The sequence below is a fragment of the Mytilus trossulus genome, chromosome 6, assembly GCF_036588685.1.
Source record: "Mytilus trossulus isolate FHL-02 chromosome 6, PNRI_Mtr1.1.1.hap1, whole genome shotgun sequence".
NCBI classification, from domain to species: domain Eukaryota; kingdom Metazoa; phylum Mollusca; class Bivalvia; order Mytilida; family Mytilidae; genus Mytilus; species Mytilus trossulus.
Genome location: NC_086378.1, coordinates 61481132 through 61499672, shown reverse-complemented (window position 1 = coordinate 61499672; position 18541 = coordinate 61481132). Strand labels below are relative to the sequence as shown.

The window sequence follows — 18541 nt, the reverse complement described above, 5'->3', positions numbered from 1 at the left end:
CTTTCTGCACTTTGACTGTCAGAGAAGATCTTAAGTGTGGTGATGGTGTTGTGTAGTCTTTCGAGTATACAAAATTCCAGTACCATTACAATTGCTACAAGCTCTGCTAGTAAGATGGATCCTCTTTGAGCGACATGTCTGTGAAGTCGTATGGCTGGTCTTGAGTCTTCTGTGCAATGATTGGCACCAGCTCCACATGGTCCAGGGTTTCCCATGCATGATCCATCAGTGTATGCAGTTGCTTGGTCATTTGCTGTGTTACCTATTAATTCTGTCATGACTGTTATGCATAGTTTCTTTTCAGTGTTCTGATGATCTTGATTTTGAGCTGCCGAGTCTGTTCCAGTATGATGGTGTTGTTTTTCTCCTTGATGTTTCTCCAAGTCTATAGGTAAATTGCGGCTCTATTAAATTGATGTTAATGCCAGTTTCTTTTTTCATTTCAAATGATTGACATAGCGCTTTGCCCATTGGTGTTATATGGATGTCATGGCCTATTTCTTCTGGTAATTTATAAGTTGTTGTTTAATAGGTTCTTTTATGGACTTTGATTGGATTTTTGCAATTTATCTTATAGAAATCTCTTCGATTCTCAGGTCTATTGGTAGAACTCCAGCCTCAATTTCTAAAGCTTCTCTGCCTGGTGTTGGTGGCATATCTAGGGACAGAGTGAGCGCTTTCCTCTGTAACCTGTCAAGTTTTTGGAGGTCTTTTTGTTCAGCAACCTGCCATGCTGGGCAGCTATATTCCACAACAGATCTTATTAGACAAAAGTACAATTGTAACAGTTTCTTGGTATTCATCTTACTGATTTGTCTTACTTCTCGTAATATGGTCAGATTTCTACTTGCTCTTTTTTCCAGTGTTTCTAGGTGTTTCCCAAACGTCATCTTCTCATCCAGTATTACTCCGAGTAACTTTGGGTTTGGGTTATAATTTAGGTCTTTTCCATTTAAATTGATTGTTTTATCCTCTTTACTGATTTTCTTTTTGGTAACCATGCATACTTCTGTCTTTTCAATGCTGATGTTAACTCTCCATTTTCCGGTCCATTCTATTGCTTTTCCGATGTCTTGTGCCATTTCCCCCTTTAGTTCATCTATTTTCTTTGGCTTTCTGGATTGCCAGAATTGATTAATTCAGTAAATGATTGTTAGATTTATTGAAAGATTGATTGATTAAATAATTGTTCTAATCATATGTTTGACGCCAATTCCAAAATTACCGGGTGGAGGAACAGGACTGCGTTTAAATATTCCACTGAAGAAAAAACTCTGGATATAAAATCTGAATTACAAATTAAAAGAAGGTTCTGCTACTTTCACCTGTCATTTAGACATTTAGGCGGCCCGTTCAATTTAGCGATTTGATTTAATGTGTAATGCTCGTTCAAATTTTTGGATAGAATCTCTTTGAATCTTACATTGTGATGGGCGGATGAGAAAAAGAAAAAACACATGTCTAAATTCATGACACAAAATCAGAAAACACACAGAAATAATTGACTGTATTCTAAAAACAAAATGGAACGGAATTTCATTAAAGGTATCCCGGCATAAAAATCTTAGCTTTTCATTTATAATACCATGTATGATTTAGAAAGGCCTCCCATCATCCTTTCCGATGATAATTAGAAACATTTATTGTAATTTTACTTTTTTAAATGTTATTCCGTTCCGTTCCGTTCGGCAATGTACCGAGTGTTATAAAAAAAAATCACTGTCCGTTATCTAATTTGGCAGGTTTTATCTGACCTCGACCCTTTAAAGTTTATTTTGCTTGTATTTTAAATACTACTAGAACACACCCGTGATATCGCGGGTCCATGACTGAATTAAAGTATATATAACTATGCGCAAGCCTTATTTCAGTATTATTATTGTCATCTGATAAAGTCATGCTGATTATAAGATACACAGTTTTCTCTGTTTTCAAATCTTTCTGTTTGAACCCGTCGAACTTGAACTGTGTATTCGTTTTGTTATCTTAGAAAGTCTTACTGATTAAATACTACAATAGGTAACAATTTGACAATGGTTGATGGAATTTAGCTGTGTCAACCCTGTGATTATGACCCGTGTAAATAACAGTCTTAAATACACCGTTTGGTGGTGCTCCTGTCAGATGCGGAACGTACAGATAAGGTAATAGGTAACAGGTGAATATACTATTGGTATCGGTATCGGACTCGACTCGGAACTTCTTAATTATTGGCAATATTAATTACTTGGAAAACAAAAGGGCCTGGAGTCGTGTAATTTTCAATCTACACCTGTGTACTATATTAGTTATATATAAAGTTGAATTCTTTGATTCGTCGTTTTTACGTGATGACGGCTGACAATTTGGACCTCGTAATTTTAGTATTATAGATAAGCGATTGCTCATCTATTTTTGGTGTATTGAATGATTGTAAGGTGTAAATGTCTGTCTGGGAACGCATTTGCGGATCCAGGCCGGGGGTACGTGTGTGTCGCGTAAAAATTGGCCAATATAACTGAATTTTTCATTGATACATGTAGTCTGTTTTTATCGACAATTATAGCAATATGTCAACTATGGTTGATAAATGTAATGACTGAATGGTGTACCTGTCTGTCTGGCTTGCATGGTTTATATGACCTTGACCATATTTTCATGGATCCGATGATTAAAATGTCAAGTTAATGTAATACATTACGTAAAACATTATCTATCGGACTATATCTATCTAGCAACATAAAATAAACAATGATAAGTATAAAGTAGGCCTGACATTACAGCGAGTGCACTCTTGTTTTGCGGATTTTGAAAATTGAACGAAACTAATTGCTTCATATCATCTAATATTAATCCTTGTTAATTAAAAAAAAAAAAAGAAGACTACTTTTTTAGCTCACCTGGCCCTTCGTCGTCGTCCGTTGTTAGCTTTTACAAAAATCTTCTCCTCTGAAACTACTTGGCCAAATTAAACCAAACTTAGCCACAATCATCATTGGGGTATCTAGCTTTAAAAATGTGTGCCATGACCCGGCCAACCAACTAAGATGGCGGCCATGGCTAAAAATAGAACATAGGGGTTAAATGTAGATTTTGGCTTATAACTCTCAAACCAAAGCATTTAGAGAAAATCTGACGCGGGGTAAAATTGTTTATCAGGTAAAGATCTATCTGCCGTAAAAATTTCAGACGAATATGGTATCCGGTTGTTGGGTTACTCCCCCTGATTAGCAATTTTAAGGAAAAGTTATACCATTTTTTGGCTATTATCTTGAATACTATTATAGATAGAGATAAACTGTCAACAGCAATAATGTTCAACAAAGTAAGATCTACAAATAAGTTAGTATGACTAAAATGTTCAGTTGACCTCTAAAGGAGTTATTGCCCTTTATAGTCAATTTTTAATAATTTTGTTTATTTTGTAAATTTTTGTAAATTTTAACAAAATATTTCCCTCTGTTACTAATGGGCCAAGTTAATTATGAATTGAGATAATTGAAAGGAAGCAAGAATGTTCAGTAAAGTAAAATCTACAAACACATCACCATTACCAAAGCACAATTTTGTCATGAATTCATCTGTGTCCTTTGTTTAATATGCACATGGACCAAGGTGAGAGACACAGGCTCTTAAGAGTCTCTAGTTTTTAATTTCATACTGTTGGGAAAAAAACATACCTATTGTCGCTTTAAGGAAGTGAAGATGTATCTTAAGTGTGTTAACATTCCAGAAGATCTATGATGTAGTCACACTATTTAAAACTAACAATACCTGTTTCTAAACATGAAATGAAACTCCCGTACGATTACATTTAAAAGTGACAGGGAAATATTTGGAGGTGTCTTCTAAGGATTTAACTGCAAACAACGATTAGATTTAAGGTAAGTCAATATTTTTGTACAGGTGTTTTGAATTTAATAATTTTTTTGAAAGATAAGTTATGTTTTTAAATCTTATTAAAAAAAATAATGTCATAATCGTGGATTTCACGTTATCAATTTGAAATACAGTACACCCTTGTATCAAATTTGATGAAAACAATATAATTTGTGGATTTGTAATTTTACATTGATTGAACTGACATTATACCGAATGGGATAGCAGATGGTATGAAAAAAGAATTTTGACGGCAAAAATCCGTCACTATCTATACGGCCCCAGTAGTTCGTCCGTCTAAACATTGCATCCTCTCACCCGGCCCATAGATGAAACCACTTCTTACATTTTTAAATATTGTACAAACCGTTTACTTTCAAAATATAATTGGAATGTGTATTTCCCTATTTTTAAAAAAAAAATATGTTTATAAACATTATTATTTTCTTTATACTAATGGCTTTATTTCTGCCGTCTCCATCACAAACCGTGGGTTATTTTAACACATTTTTATTATATGTTTTACCCATTTCTCCTTGTAATTGAAATAGGTCAGAAATTTTATAAATTTCAAATACACATTTTTACCAACGTACAGACTATGTTGAATCTCGATTATGTAATCGTCGTAAATTGATATCTTCATGTTATCAAACAGATTTGTAACAGGATTGAAAAGTGAATACTTTACACTGTAGGGAATTTTAAAGATTTAACGATTTATCTATTGATTAATTGATTACCTTTTATTTATGTGCTCAACGTCCAGTGGCAAATATTTGAGGGGGCACTTACTAAGAGATTCTGCAAAGTGGGTCATATATAAAGTTGCGTCTTAAATACATTTCTATTTTGAAAAGGATAATACACAGAGGTCTTTTAGTGACAAGAAAAAATAAATTGAAAGTTTTTTCTATGTGTTTTGAAATGAACAACAAAACAAGTCAGGTGCATACAATTATTCTAATTATAATTTTGCTAATTTTCGTGTTGTACTCATGCTTTTAAAGATGATTACTTTCACTTTCTCCTTGTCTTTTATGAATTTTGAAAAGAAACCTTTATTTAAAAGAATATAATAACTATAATTACTGAGGAATGCTTATTTCTTTGTCATAAAATCCGATTTAAAGTTTTATAATATGATGTGTTTGACATATCGAGAATCTGTTTGTAATTAAAACCCTTTCATACACCAATACATTGTTGACAAACAGACAATCAAATATTTAAAATAAACATACTTTCAGAATATAACAAGTAAAAGTTATTAATGTATGCTCTTCTGAAAATCAAAAGGAGTTTAGTTTAAACATATTTATTTATAGTGGATTGGGAAACAAGTTTTGTAACTAATATTAATCCCTTTCCACTTTGCGGGTGCGAGTGCTACCTTGTAGCGGCATTAGCCTAGTTTTTTTTTTTCGAAATCTATAAGGGTGTCTTTAATGTTCAAGAGATATGTCTCTCTCTTAACACGGGTCAGCCATGTATCGTCCCCTCCGTCGGACTTTCATCGTTTCCTCAAAACCATACTCGCAAATGGTGTCAAGGGAGAGCCGAAAATAAAGTTCCTGAAATTTTCATCCCGAACGGGAATCGAACCAGGAACCTTTGTGTTAGTAGTTTGATGCACTAACCACTAAATCTATATGTCTTAGCTTACTTTGTGCTTTATTGATATAAGTCCAGCCCTAGTCTAAATACATTGCGTGGATTCGTGGATTCGGTTGAACCCTTATTACAGATTTTTTTCTAAACGCATGTATGCATGCAGAAATCAGCAAAACCAAAAATAAAAAAATTAAAAAAAATTCAATACACGAAAATTGGTACACTCGAATTTTATGAATCAACAATATTTTAATTTTTCTATTTTCAAAATCGCAAAATCAAGCCTTAAAATTAGTCCCTAAGTCCATGGGTTAACTACATAGGTACAAACCTTCAAGATAAGATTTTAAAGTAGTACGTCTTAACATAAACGCATGCATTTGTGAGTTTCATAGGATATCATGCATTTGGTACATTTGGTAAAAATAGAATTGAAATCAACATCGACGTTAAAACATCCAACTTTTTATACTGTTAACCAAAAAAAACCTACATTGATATTGAGTTAATAATATTTTCTTTCAGATGTGGGGTTTGGCAGGATTAAATTTTTTTTAATTTCATTTCGTGAATTAGAACCGTCTTATCTGGGGGAGGGTGAATCCTGTGTGTTTTTATTTATTTATTTGTTCTTTTATTCCATATAGTATTCATATATTTTGAAATCTCAACACCACATGAAAGTACTTTGCTACTTCTGCTTTTTCAATGTTTGCAAACAATTATATTTCAGTAAAGATTTTCTTCCTTCTCAAACCTATACATTTATGAATTATATATTATAAAAAACAGCAACCTTTCGCAAGTTATAATCTAATTACGTCATGTCGTGAAGGAAATCATAATCAGACCGTTTGAAGAGCTCCAAATGAAATTTTCTCTTATGCCCTTTTAAAAAATCTAAATTAGAATTTAAGCCTTCTCATGGCCAATTTTATGAGGAGTTTAATATAATTCGTAAAAAAAACTTAGATTAAGTATATTTTCACAAAACTATCGATATTTACACGTGATGTTTTATGTCTATAACTAGGTATACATAATATAATTATTTGTCACATCTTTTGATGGTAGCAGTAAACAGGGATTTCATGATTGTACTTTATGTACTAAGTAAACTACAACAGCAAAATGATTGTTCTAGGGAAATATTTTAACTATCCTATTTCAAATTGATTTGTCTTTAGCCCTTTAATACATAGTATTGCTCAAAGTATCAATGAGGGGATAATAATATTAGACACTTGAATTATATTTTCAGAAGTGGGGACCCATTGACTGACCTAAAAGGGGGCCCGCTCCATTCACGCGTCAGTGATTTCCTATATAAGCAACCAGATTATTTCCCAAAAAAGGGGGAACCGGACCCCCTGCCCCCCTAAACCCGCTTCTGATATTCAAAACTATAATTTATGATATTAAACAATAAAGAAAATGGAACCAATGCAGTGATATATATGCTCTCTTTCCGAATATTTGTAGAATAAAAGAACATTCACTTCCCCAGTGCTAGAGTCAATATCAAATCTTTTACATGGTATAATATTTTTAAGTATACATTTTTTCATATCAACCCCAAATAAAAATATTGAATTACAATGAAAAGGAAAATTTTTAATTTCTTTAATTTTATCATAGCATGATATAATCCGTATCGAATCGGTTTTCTAATAATTTAAGGTAAAACTAATATAGTTTTAAAGAATAAAGAAATTCGTTGGACCATACCTAAATGTATTTTAAACGAACGACCACATTTCAAATTAAAATAAGCAAAAAGTGATGATTCACAGTTTAACACTTTTAATTCACTGTATTTTTGTACTATTTATTACACATAAAACTCATCCCTTTTGTAAGTAAGATGACTTGGGTGACTTGCCACGGTAAGGTTGTATTATATATTTAAACCTTTTTTTTTTTTATCTTTTAAGGACGCGTTATGTAACATTGAAGGATATTATATTCCTTGTTGAAATCTTAATTTCACATTATATCGCCATTGCACGAACTGATCCCTACAAATACATATAAACGATGCACCTAAATGTTACTTTTCTATACGCTTTGCGACAAAGGTGCTCTCGAACTAATTCACATCAAAAATGGATTCTCTAGTAATTATGTCACACCTTTATTCGTCTGTCAAAAATAGATATACAAATAGAGTAGTAATAATCTGAACTTTATTTATTTTTAATTTCCCCATTCAGTGTGGACTATTTTTTTTTCAATATACATTTGTGTAACTAAAGTACATATATGGAGAGGATCGAGTATTCCAAAACATTTTAACTCCTTTTATATATATATAGTGGTATAAATTCTTTTTTATAACTAAAGACTTATCATGGTTGCCTCGAACATCTTTCATTTTTCATTGTGTTGATTTTGCTATGGTTTCATAAATTTCCCAAATATCTCTAATTTCTATTCATTCTGAAAAAGGATGTTACTTTATTTCGTTTATTTATGTTTTGGTGCAATCTTCGTTTTATTATAAAAAGCATACTGGGTGAAGATCTATGTGGGTTTTATAAACATCTAAGATATTCTTTGTTACTAGGTCCATCTTCTTTTCTGAGGGTGTCCAAGATATCTTAAAAATTGGTCACCAATCCTCTGTCTCACGAAGGGGTTACAGTTACACCCCTCCCCTTAACAAGGAGCTTAAGGTTAGATGTGTGAGATTTTTTTTTAATATATAAAAGGGCATGACATTTGAAACCATGTGCTTAGCAGCAAGGGTGCCATGATGTGTTAAAAACACCACCAAGCAACAACTCTAATATTGCAGCGTTTATACTTAACTGTGTGAACAAACAGCAATGTTGTTGACTAAATTGGCCACAAATTCAACATTACACCTATAAAACGATTATCAAATTGTTGTAAGAACAATAACAAAAGAACGACGAAGGTGGGATAGCAACTGAAATCCATAAGATGCACCACTTAATGAAATTTGACGAAGACAAATGTTGTACTTCAAATGAAAGTCAAACTTATACTATAAGTAAAGTCCCATAGGCTGAAAAAAGAGGGGTTCAGACTCGGGAGGCGATCGACAAACTTCGAGACACTCAGTCACATTTTGGTTATAGTTAATTGGTAGAAAAGTTCTAATTAACATATAGACTCGTATCATAACCTGTTTTTTGTTTGTCAGTACAAGTGATGCAATTCATTTTCTTTCTTTTTTTCTTTTTTTTCAAATAGAGTTCTTTTATATATTGAATATTAAAACTGAATTATTTGATTGTTTGGTAATATGAATCACTTATTTCACGGTCAATTTACCATCATTTTGATACATAATACAAATAGTTATAATTAAGTATATAATACAACTTAGAACGGGAATGTCACCTGTTTATTAATATATAACATAATGAATAAATTAACTTCGAAGAGGTCGTTTTGATAGTAAACAAATTATAATCAGTGTAAAAGTGTCCAAGCATGTCAGACCCCATTCTGTAAGTCCAAACCGTAAACGCATATATCTCTCTAAAGTCAAGTAACTCAGGCACAAATTAATCAACGAAAAGTCAAAATCAAACATAACTTTGAGCATTGCAATCCAATAATCTAAGAAATTTCCAACATGGATATCTTATGATTGAAAAAGGAGCTTCAAAAAGTGGAAAATTAAGCTTCATGGGATTACAGAAACAATTTATGTTTGTTTTTGTAGTATAGCTGATTTTCCATTGCCAAAAAAAAAATAGAGTCAGGAAATCTTTCACATTTTTACAGGCAACATACAAATTTAAGGAATCAATATACAAATATATAAGTCTTGAACCAACTGTGTTCAGAAAGTAATAATGCACTATACTATTCATAACTCTCAAAAATAAACCAAAATAGATAATTTTTAAAGAACAACACACACCAACTAAGTTAGTTTAAGCATATTTTATTGTACAAAAATGAAAACGTGTTATAATTATCTTTAATAGAGTTGCGTTCATTCTCAACCTTCATAACATGTTCCAGTGTCTTAGCCTTTTTCTCAACATTAGCAAAATTCAAAGTAGTTTCGCAACACTATGCTGAATATGCATACACATCGAAAACATCGAAAACAAATTGTCTCGTGTTTTTTGTTTTGAAAATAGCTTGCTTAATCTATAGAGTAATTATTCAAATTGTATTTTAAAAGTTTCTTTTATGTTTTAACATTTGATATTTTCAATATTTTCATTTGACAGGATGTCGTATTGCGTAATGAAAATATTATGTTAATTTTCAAATTTAAATGTAAAAATGTTCATACAAAAAGTGCACACTTAAAATGAGAAAGATAACATTATTCAAATTCATTCTTCCGTGTATGATCACATGTATAGTTGTTTTCAAAGAGATGATGTTAGTTAAAAATCAGTTGCTTTCATTAAAATGCATAATTTGCATACCTGTTAAAATGCCATATCTACAAATATAAATTTCATATGTACGTATAACTTGGCTAGTAAAGTACCTGTTCTAATTACCCGTGGTACTGGAAATTGAAATAAATTTAATATCTTCGTAAGAATCAAGAGTAAAAATTACAGCAGAAGACGACGGGAAACTTCACATCCGGGTAAGTGCTGGTCCCTTTACTCGCTACTATTTTAAGTTATAGGGAAGGTTTTTTTGTGCGTTTTACTTTTATTACGAAGTAGGGTCTATATTGGCAAAATTGGAGGTTTCGATGAGCGATAAACTTGATTTAACCTCATTCACATTTTGTGCCTGTGCAATGTGCAACTTCCTAGACTTTAGTACTGTTTGTGCTGTTCGATGTTGTTTTTCCTCGTTTGATCATATCTTATTTTCTGATGAGTCGGTCATTTGGTTGTTTGTGTAGTCGGCTATACATATAGTGTTGAATAGTCATAAAGAAAAATCGAGATTTATGAAAAAAGAAACATAATACACACTAAACATAACTACGTAAAACACAGGGGAAAACGTTTCCCCTAAAAAATATGAAAGCAGTTGAATCTATTCACGCACACGAATACAGAATGTTCACTCCTCAATTCTAATGCATGTTAAATAAAGAACCATATTGATAAGTCTTCTACTTTTGTAAGATTGATTGGCAGATATTCAATTCCTCTCATTTTTTTGCACATTCTAGTATATATTTGAAATATCTGAGTCTGATTCAGATCGATATTCACTGATATATTGCACCTGACGTAGTCACTTTCCCATAATCTTCTCTTTGTTCGACATGTCATCAAATTATAATGTTTTATCATAGAGACATATTCATCACCAAACTCCTCCTCTTCAAAAATTCAAATTGTTGTCCCTTTATAAACACCCGTATAAACGGCATACACAGTTGATCAAATGTTTGAGGAGGAAGCTAGTTATTCATATTGAGATTATACAAACTCGTATTTAATTAACAACTAGAATGATGTAAGTGAAATTGTAACATAAATGGGATTTTTTCCTTTGATGTTTTTATGAAATAATTTGCTTAAAAAGTGAGGTGAGGAAAAACCATGGTATATTATATGCAAATTAATGTTGTACCATACTTTGCTTATTACATATGCAACTCAACTAGAATTCAAAGGGAAAAAGGCGGAGCTTCAGCCATGGTATAACATGTTCATGATCATGTTATTCCATGGCTGAAGCTCCACCTTTTTTTTTTAAATGTATCCGCCTCTTAAATATTTAGGAAACTGTTAAACGTACTAAAAGGTCAAGATCCTCATTTGTTTTCATTTCATAACAAAAAGCAATTAATTATGTGTACCCAAATCTTAAGAAACCTTTTTCAAACTATATATGATTGTTACATATTCCCCTAATTTTGGAAACAATTACTAAATGTTTCTTTTTTAAGTTGTGAGGGCCCTCATGGGGTTTTTGATTATGTGATTACTTGGCCGTTTTTTTTAATGATTATTTGATTATTAAGCCAAATATTTCATGATTATTTGATTACCTAGGACTGTATTTTTAGTTTATGATTATTTGATTACTAAAGATAAGCAAATATTTAATGATTATGTGATTATATTGGCAAAAAAATGGTGATTATGTGATTACTAGGACCCCCCCCCCCCCATGAGGGGCCTCAGTTGTGAAAAAATGAAATGTGAAACTATCATTTCCTTTGCGAAGATCCAATTAAATTTCTATTTTAAAAAGGAATAAATATCGGCTACAAATCTCTGTAAAAAACAAATATCTGTAAAAAAACATCAAAAGTTCAATGTAGGATAAGAAACTTAATTTACATATTTTTTTCACTGACACCCCCCCCCCCCCCCCCCCCCCCCTCTTAACTTAATTTGGGAAAAATTGATTTACCAATAGGGATATATGTAAAAATCGATTATTAGATATACAAAACTTGCAGAATTTTAACCCCTTCCCCCAAACTATTTGATTTAAGTTTTTTTTTTTTTTATCCTACATCGATCTTTTGATGTCGTAGGGGAACGACAATATCTACGCTCCCTGGATCCGCTACTGTTTAAATACCGTGTTTTATCATTAAAACTGAGTTCTAATAAATAATCTTATAATCGAATTAATAAAATAACGGAAGAAAGCAGTTTGAACGAAAACTAGAAATGTATAAATATGCATTTTTCAATGAGATGAAAATTCTGTAAAATATGATTAATTTGTATGATACTTGAAAACAAAAATAAAAACAATTCTTACCGTCATTAGAATAATTATTTAATCCTTGTCCGACGCTGAAATCCGATATTTTTATTTACCTCAGTCTGATCACATTATGAAATTACTTGCGCAAACAACCATACACGGGGCGCAAAACTAAATAAAAATCGGGAAAATTTTACATTTTCTTTTCTTTTTGCAAATTCAGGGGTTCTATTACATGAAATACACAGAAGATCATACACGAGGCGCAAAAGTGACTTGCGCGAGCTTCCATTTCATTGGATAAAACTGTAACGTGATCAATTTCCAATATTAGTTGAAGGTCTTGAAGCTGTCAATCATTTTATTTATATTACAAATTTTATATACCATGTGTCTTACTCATGAACATATTTAAACAAACTCATCCTTCGGATTCGTTTGTTTAAATAGGTTAACTCGTAAAAACCATGGTATATATAGTACTTAAAACTTGTTTCAGATGTCTAAATGTGTATTTTTATACTTTTCGTTTTAGATATGAGTCAATGGTTGTTGAAAAAGAAAAAGAAACATACAGAAAAGTCGCCCAAAATCAGAAAAACAGATGCAAAACCAACCATAGAACTACATCAGCATACCTTTAAACAAAATAAATCTTCATTTTCTCTACAAAAAGGTCCAATACAAACAAGACAATGCATCCATGGAAACGCAGATGATATTTATGGATTTTCAGTGAAAGACTGCAAAACGGAAGACAATAAAAAGAAAAGTTATCATCAAGGCCAAGATGATAAGATTTATAATGACCCATGGGATATTCATTGTAACGTTTTAAATAATGACCAAAATTGTTGCAGTGTTTGTTTATCAAAAGAAATAGAATTTTCAAATGATGGTAAAAGGACGAGAAATACATCAATCGTAGGAACAAATGCGACAAAATCAAAATCGAAGCCAGGGACTCGCGACAAAGTTAAAAATAAAACACACAAAAATGAGCGTCCGGAATATTTAGATGACAGTGACACCGGATGTGAATTTTCAAACAGTAGCGACGAAGAAAGTGATTATTATGAGTTTTTAGAAAATATTGAGCGCAGATTGAAAATAGACAATTCTAATTGCAATCCCGTGATAATGCCAAAATGGGACTCGCCTTTTTATGAAAAAGGCAATCAAATTCGGCCAGTCTTGAGAGGCAATGGCTTCAACGCAAGATGTGCCGATGACGTAATATATAATTCTGGATCTGATCACAGTAGTGGGTTCTTTGAAACAAACAGTTCAACTTTAACAACATATACTAGTCCAAATAATGAAATTGTGCCAACAATCTGTAGTAATACAGAGGACTTAGACATTTTCTCCTTCCCAGTCGATGAACCAGAGACTTTAAGTCAAGAAACGAAACCAGGCAAGAGAAATCCTGGCAAAGTGTACCAAACAGGTTTTGGATTTAAGGGGAATCGTTTATTAGGCGATTTGATTCAAATGAATTATGAAAAACAGCAGTTACATTGATTAACAAAATAAGCCTTTAAATTAAAATCAGTGTGTGACTTTTTGTGGTTATCTTCAACTGACTGTCATGACGGATTTAAAAATATATATATATATAATTTGTGATCATTCTCCTTGCCACAGTGTGGAGCGAGATATAGAAAATCCGATGTTTGACGTTCGGTCTAATTAACGCTCGTATGGCTAAACTTCTTGAGTTTATTGAATTTATAGCAAACAACAATGTAACTCAAAACTTATACTATCAACGCTAAATCGTCTCATTCGAATCAAGGAATTGTATAAATTTAAATATACAATTCCTTGTTCGAATAAATTAAGCACTGCGTTCTTTAAACATTAAATCACCAAAAAAAAATTAACTCCGAGGAAAATTCAATTGGAAAGTCCCTAATCAAATGGCAAAATCAAATGGCAAAACACATCAAAGAATGAATGGACAACAACTGTCATTTTCCTGACTTGGTACTAACTCGAATAATTCAGCGCCCTCTATCGGTCAGTGTCCTCTCGTTAATGTAGCGATCGATAGTGAGTCGGAATATAACGACTGGATTATTCGGGTTAACTTGGTACAGTCATTTTTAAATGTAGACAATTGTGGATTGAACCTGGTTTTAAAGCACTAACCCTCTCACTTGTATGACAGTCGAATCGAATTGTTTGATCTTTTTTTTTTTAATTTATATCAAGGGTGTTATCTGCAAAGCCTCGGACGAGTTGGAAAATCAGTATTCATCTGAATCCTAGTCTTATGTAGACGAAACACACACAAGGCAGTCTTGAATTATAAGATTTTCGTGAGAATTTCCGGGAGTTATGACCATGAAAATGTAATTCATTGGTATGTGACCATTCTTGTCAGATTTTAATGAGGTTTATATCAAAGATTAATATATGTAATGATCAGGACAAGTTCAAAACTCAAGAACCAATCAATTATTTTCACGAGAACCGAACCTATTGTAAATGTAAATTATATGGTAAATTAGATTGTAGACGATCTCAATTTTACATTTTGCCTGAATGAAAGAACATACGAATTACCAAATAACAGATAAACAGTTATTGTAATTTTTTGTGCAATTATTATTTGAAAATAATATTTACCAAACAACTTTTATAAATAAATAACTTAATCAATAGATCAATGTATTACAAAGATAGTTATACTAAAAACAGCATGTTTTTTTTTCTGTTTTCATATAAGGGGGTACCAAATAATTTTGGACGAAAAAGATTTGGCTAGTTTAATTTTCATAAAACTTTGGCAGAATGATAACTTTGACATGTTGACAAAAAGAAAAAAGAAATATATTTCTATAGGGAACAGTCGATCACCTACACTTGGAGAAAGGGATTTTTACTTGCTTGAAAATTAGTGGATTACGCTTTGGCCGCCCAAGTCATAGGTCTGTCGACCTGATTTGTGGTGCGTAGTTTAACCTCATGATACAAGCAAATTTAAAACTGATAACAACTGTTGAACACCATCTTAAAAGTACTATTTGAGTCGTTTTATGCAATATTGTTTCCCATTTGAGATCACACTTACATATATTTAAGGCATTAGTCTTGTAGGTAACAGTAGTTTATCGCTATTCTAATCTCGTATACTTACGAAGAAAATACTTATCAAGATAAAAAAAAAACATGGGAATCTCATGCTCACCAATAACCATATCGAGGCAAACAAAGCTTCTCCAGTAGTTCATGCATCAACAACTGTGCGAATTAACAGCCAGTCATAACTTAATCATATTCCGAGAGTAAATGACACAATCGGTAAATGTATCTCTCGGACGAATTGTCTCATAGACACAGTTCTTTAAAATAAAAAGTAAAATAAAAAAAATACCAAACTCTACGGAAATTTAAAAACGGAAAGCTATTTATCAATTGACAGAATTAACAGATGAAACACATTGAATGAATTAAAAAAAAAAAGGTCATATTCCTGTTTTCAGTACAGACATTTCCTTAAGTAGAAAATGGTGAATAGACTTAGAATATGTCGCTTGTGAAATGAGACAAAGGCATACTTATTCGTGGTGGTGACTACAAAAACGTAAGTCGTGATCGAATAGTTCTTCTCACTATCCTTCTACATATCTTGAAAGTCGAACATCTTTGAATATTATATTACTTTGGCACATCATAAATGAAACACGAACATTTATAAGGAACAGATCATTCATCCTCCATGTGCGTAGATAAAGGCGAGGGAAGAGCATTTTGTCCCCTCCGGACAAACACTGTTTCTACTTGATAATACATAAAGCTATAGGATACATCAATGTTTTTCTTACAAAAAGAAGATGTGGTAAGGTTGCATATGATATAAGCAAGAATTATAAAAATCAGTTGAAATTCTTCTTAGATTGTTAGAAAATAAATAAATTTATGCAACATTTTTTCTCAAGGAATACCCCAAATAATATATAAATGATCGATGCGTGGTGTGATAGAAGATATAGATATCAAGATTGTGTTTATGAATCTTCGCAATAATGTCAAGTTATATAGATAACAGTTGTAATAACGAATTCAAGATAGTTTTTTTAAAAAGTAAGATTAATTGCATTATAGCTTTTGCATTCTGTTTCTGGCAGATAATTATTGGCTACAGTTTTTTGTGTGTGTAAATTATCGAATTGAATTATTCTGATATTTTTAGTTGGTGCAGGTATGTACAGACTTTTTGTGTAGTTCAATCTTTGGATGGTTCAATCATATGAAATCTATATCTAACAAGGCATGTTTAAGATATAATTATGAAATTTTAGATAGAAAATACTAATAGGTATTGATGGACACAATTTACCCAACAAGTTTTTTCAAAACGACGTAGTGAAATAGACATATTTTCGCTTGGACAATTTTAGTGTTTATTTGAGAAACGGCTTGAGATAACCTCCAGTTTGATACAGTTCGTTTTTTTTTCTTTGTCGTTACTTTTCTATGTAATGTGTTATGTAGACTGTTAGTTGTATTTTCATATTTGTTTTTGTATTTTGTCATTGTGTTGTTGATCTCTCTTTTATAAAACAATAGTATAACTTCACAACTTAGAAAGACACACTATAAAATATCAATTGGAATGGCTTAACTCAATCAAAAACGTAGTAACACAAATTAGTATATTTGACTTTATTCATGGTTAAGATTATTATTGATCAGAATCAGTGAACAAAATATAATTTAGATAAAAAAAATTAGGAACGTTCGAGAGATTGCGATAACATGACTATAACATTTGGTTGAACTAATTCAAACGTGGATTCAGCTCAATATCTGTGTTCACTCTGACGTACTCCGTAATACGATGTATATCAAAACGCTGCGCTAAAATTTCCGCTAGTCAAGGATTGTACCAATTCTAATGATTCATAAATCGAGATCATCCAATATGACATCTAATGTAAGCAGTTGATGAAAGTCTCTGGTATGGGTATATTACAGATGGCTTGGACGAAATCACTGCTGATGGATAACCAACTGAGTGCATCTGTTTTGGTATTCCAGGTCCGTAATTGATATCAATAAAAGCAAGAGTAGTATACCGCTGTTCGAAATTCATAAATTGATTGAGAAAAAAACTAAATCCGGGTTACAAACTTCAACCGAAGGAAACACATCAAATATAAGAAGAAAACTACGACACAACAGAAACACAACACTAAAATGTATCACACATTGAAACGATCTATAATGATTTCAAGACTTGGTACAAGACATTTTTAAGAAAAATAAAATGGGTTGATCCTGCTTTTGTGGCTAGCCAAACCTCCCGCTTTTATGGCAATGTTAACTTTAACATTAAAATGACAACATTACAAGATAGGACTACAATATAAATAAATGAGAAAACATATAGGACAGAGAACCACACGAATAATATCTAGCAAAAGGTACCAGGTTTATAATTTAGTATGCCAGACGCACGTTTCATCCACACAGGAACAACCAGTGACGCTCAATCTAAAAAGTTCGTAAGCCAAAACAAGTACAAAGTTGAAGAGCATTTGGGACCAAAAATTCAAAAAAAGTTGTGCCTACCTAAAACGGCTAAGCTTTTCTGCCTGGGATAATAACATCTTCATTATTTAGAATAATTCATACTTTTGAAAACAGCAAATTTATAAAAATAGAAAAAAAATGAATACTGCTAATCCTGCTAGCCAAGGGGGTCATGAAGCTTATTACATTGTAGATGTCAGTACATATGTTACTACATAATCATGTATTGTGCGTGTATACACTGAGTTCTTTTATAGAATATAGAGGTACTCTCAATTATGCCCATTTTAATTTCTTTTTTGTGTAGTAGGTGACATAGTTCAGTCTTGGTTATACTTCGACTAGTGTAAGTGATGACTCTCTTTATAACCTTATGTTCTTGGAAGAGCACGGCTTCTAAAGCATTCAAGAAGCATCGGTACGAGTTAAAATAAGTATGAGTGTCAATGAGTCAACTCTCTTTCCAAGTCAAATTGCTAGTGGCGACGATCTACCCGTTGCTACACAACCATTTAGTATTGCAGTTAAGGAAAATTAACAGTTCAAGATGCCGTTCCAGACATTTCGATCAATGGGTCTTCAACCAAAGGGAGGCAATTCAAAGTTATTGAATGAACGCATACAATGCACAGAAGTAAAATTATACGACATTGAAAAAAAAACCTAGCGAAGTTTGACAGTATCATCAGCAGTTTCTGGAATCCACAACAAGAAAAACCTACACAACAGAAACCACCACAAGAGTAAGCACACCAAAAGAAACCACACGAAACACCAATACATTACTTTCTAACTCAATAACGGTTCCATGCTACACGTCATGTTATGTACAGGTTAAAGACTAAAAATAAAGAATACAAGTGTATACTACAAGCCATAATTAGAGATT

At 32.1% G+C, this 18541-nt stretch overlaps 1 protein-coding gene across 3 annotated transcripts; it reads left to right on the top strand.

Moving 5' to 3' along the window:
- Positions 1-3668: 3668 nt before the first annotated feature.
- LOC134721639 (uncharacterized) lies at positions 3669-13715 on the top strand. Of its 3 annotated transcripts, none has more exons than XM_063584769.1 (2): positions 3669-3863; positions 12644-13715. In XM_063584769.1, exon 2 carries the CDS (start codon positions 12646-12648, stop codon positions 13630-13632), a length of 987 nt encoding a protein of 328 aa, XP_063440839.1. In that variant the 5' UTR covers positions 3669-3863; positions 12644-12645; the 3' UTR covers positions 13633-13715. The 3 variants fall into 3 exon arrangements, with proteins under 3 accessions (XP_063440839.1, XP_063440838.1, XP_063440841.1); XM_063584768.1 differs by lacking the exon at positions 3669-3863 and adding an exon at positions 7327-7358; XM_063584771.1 differs by lacking the exon at positions 3669-3863 and adding an exon at positions 9836-10063.
- Positions 13716-18541: the final 4826 nt, after the last annotated feature.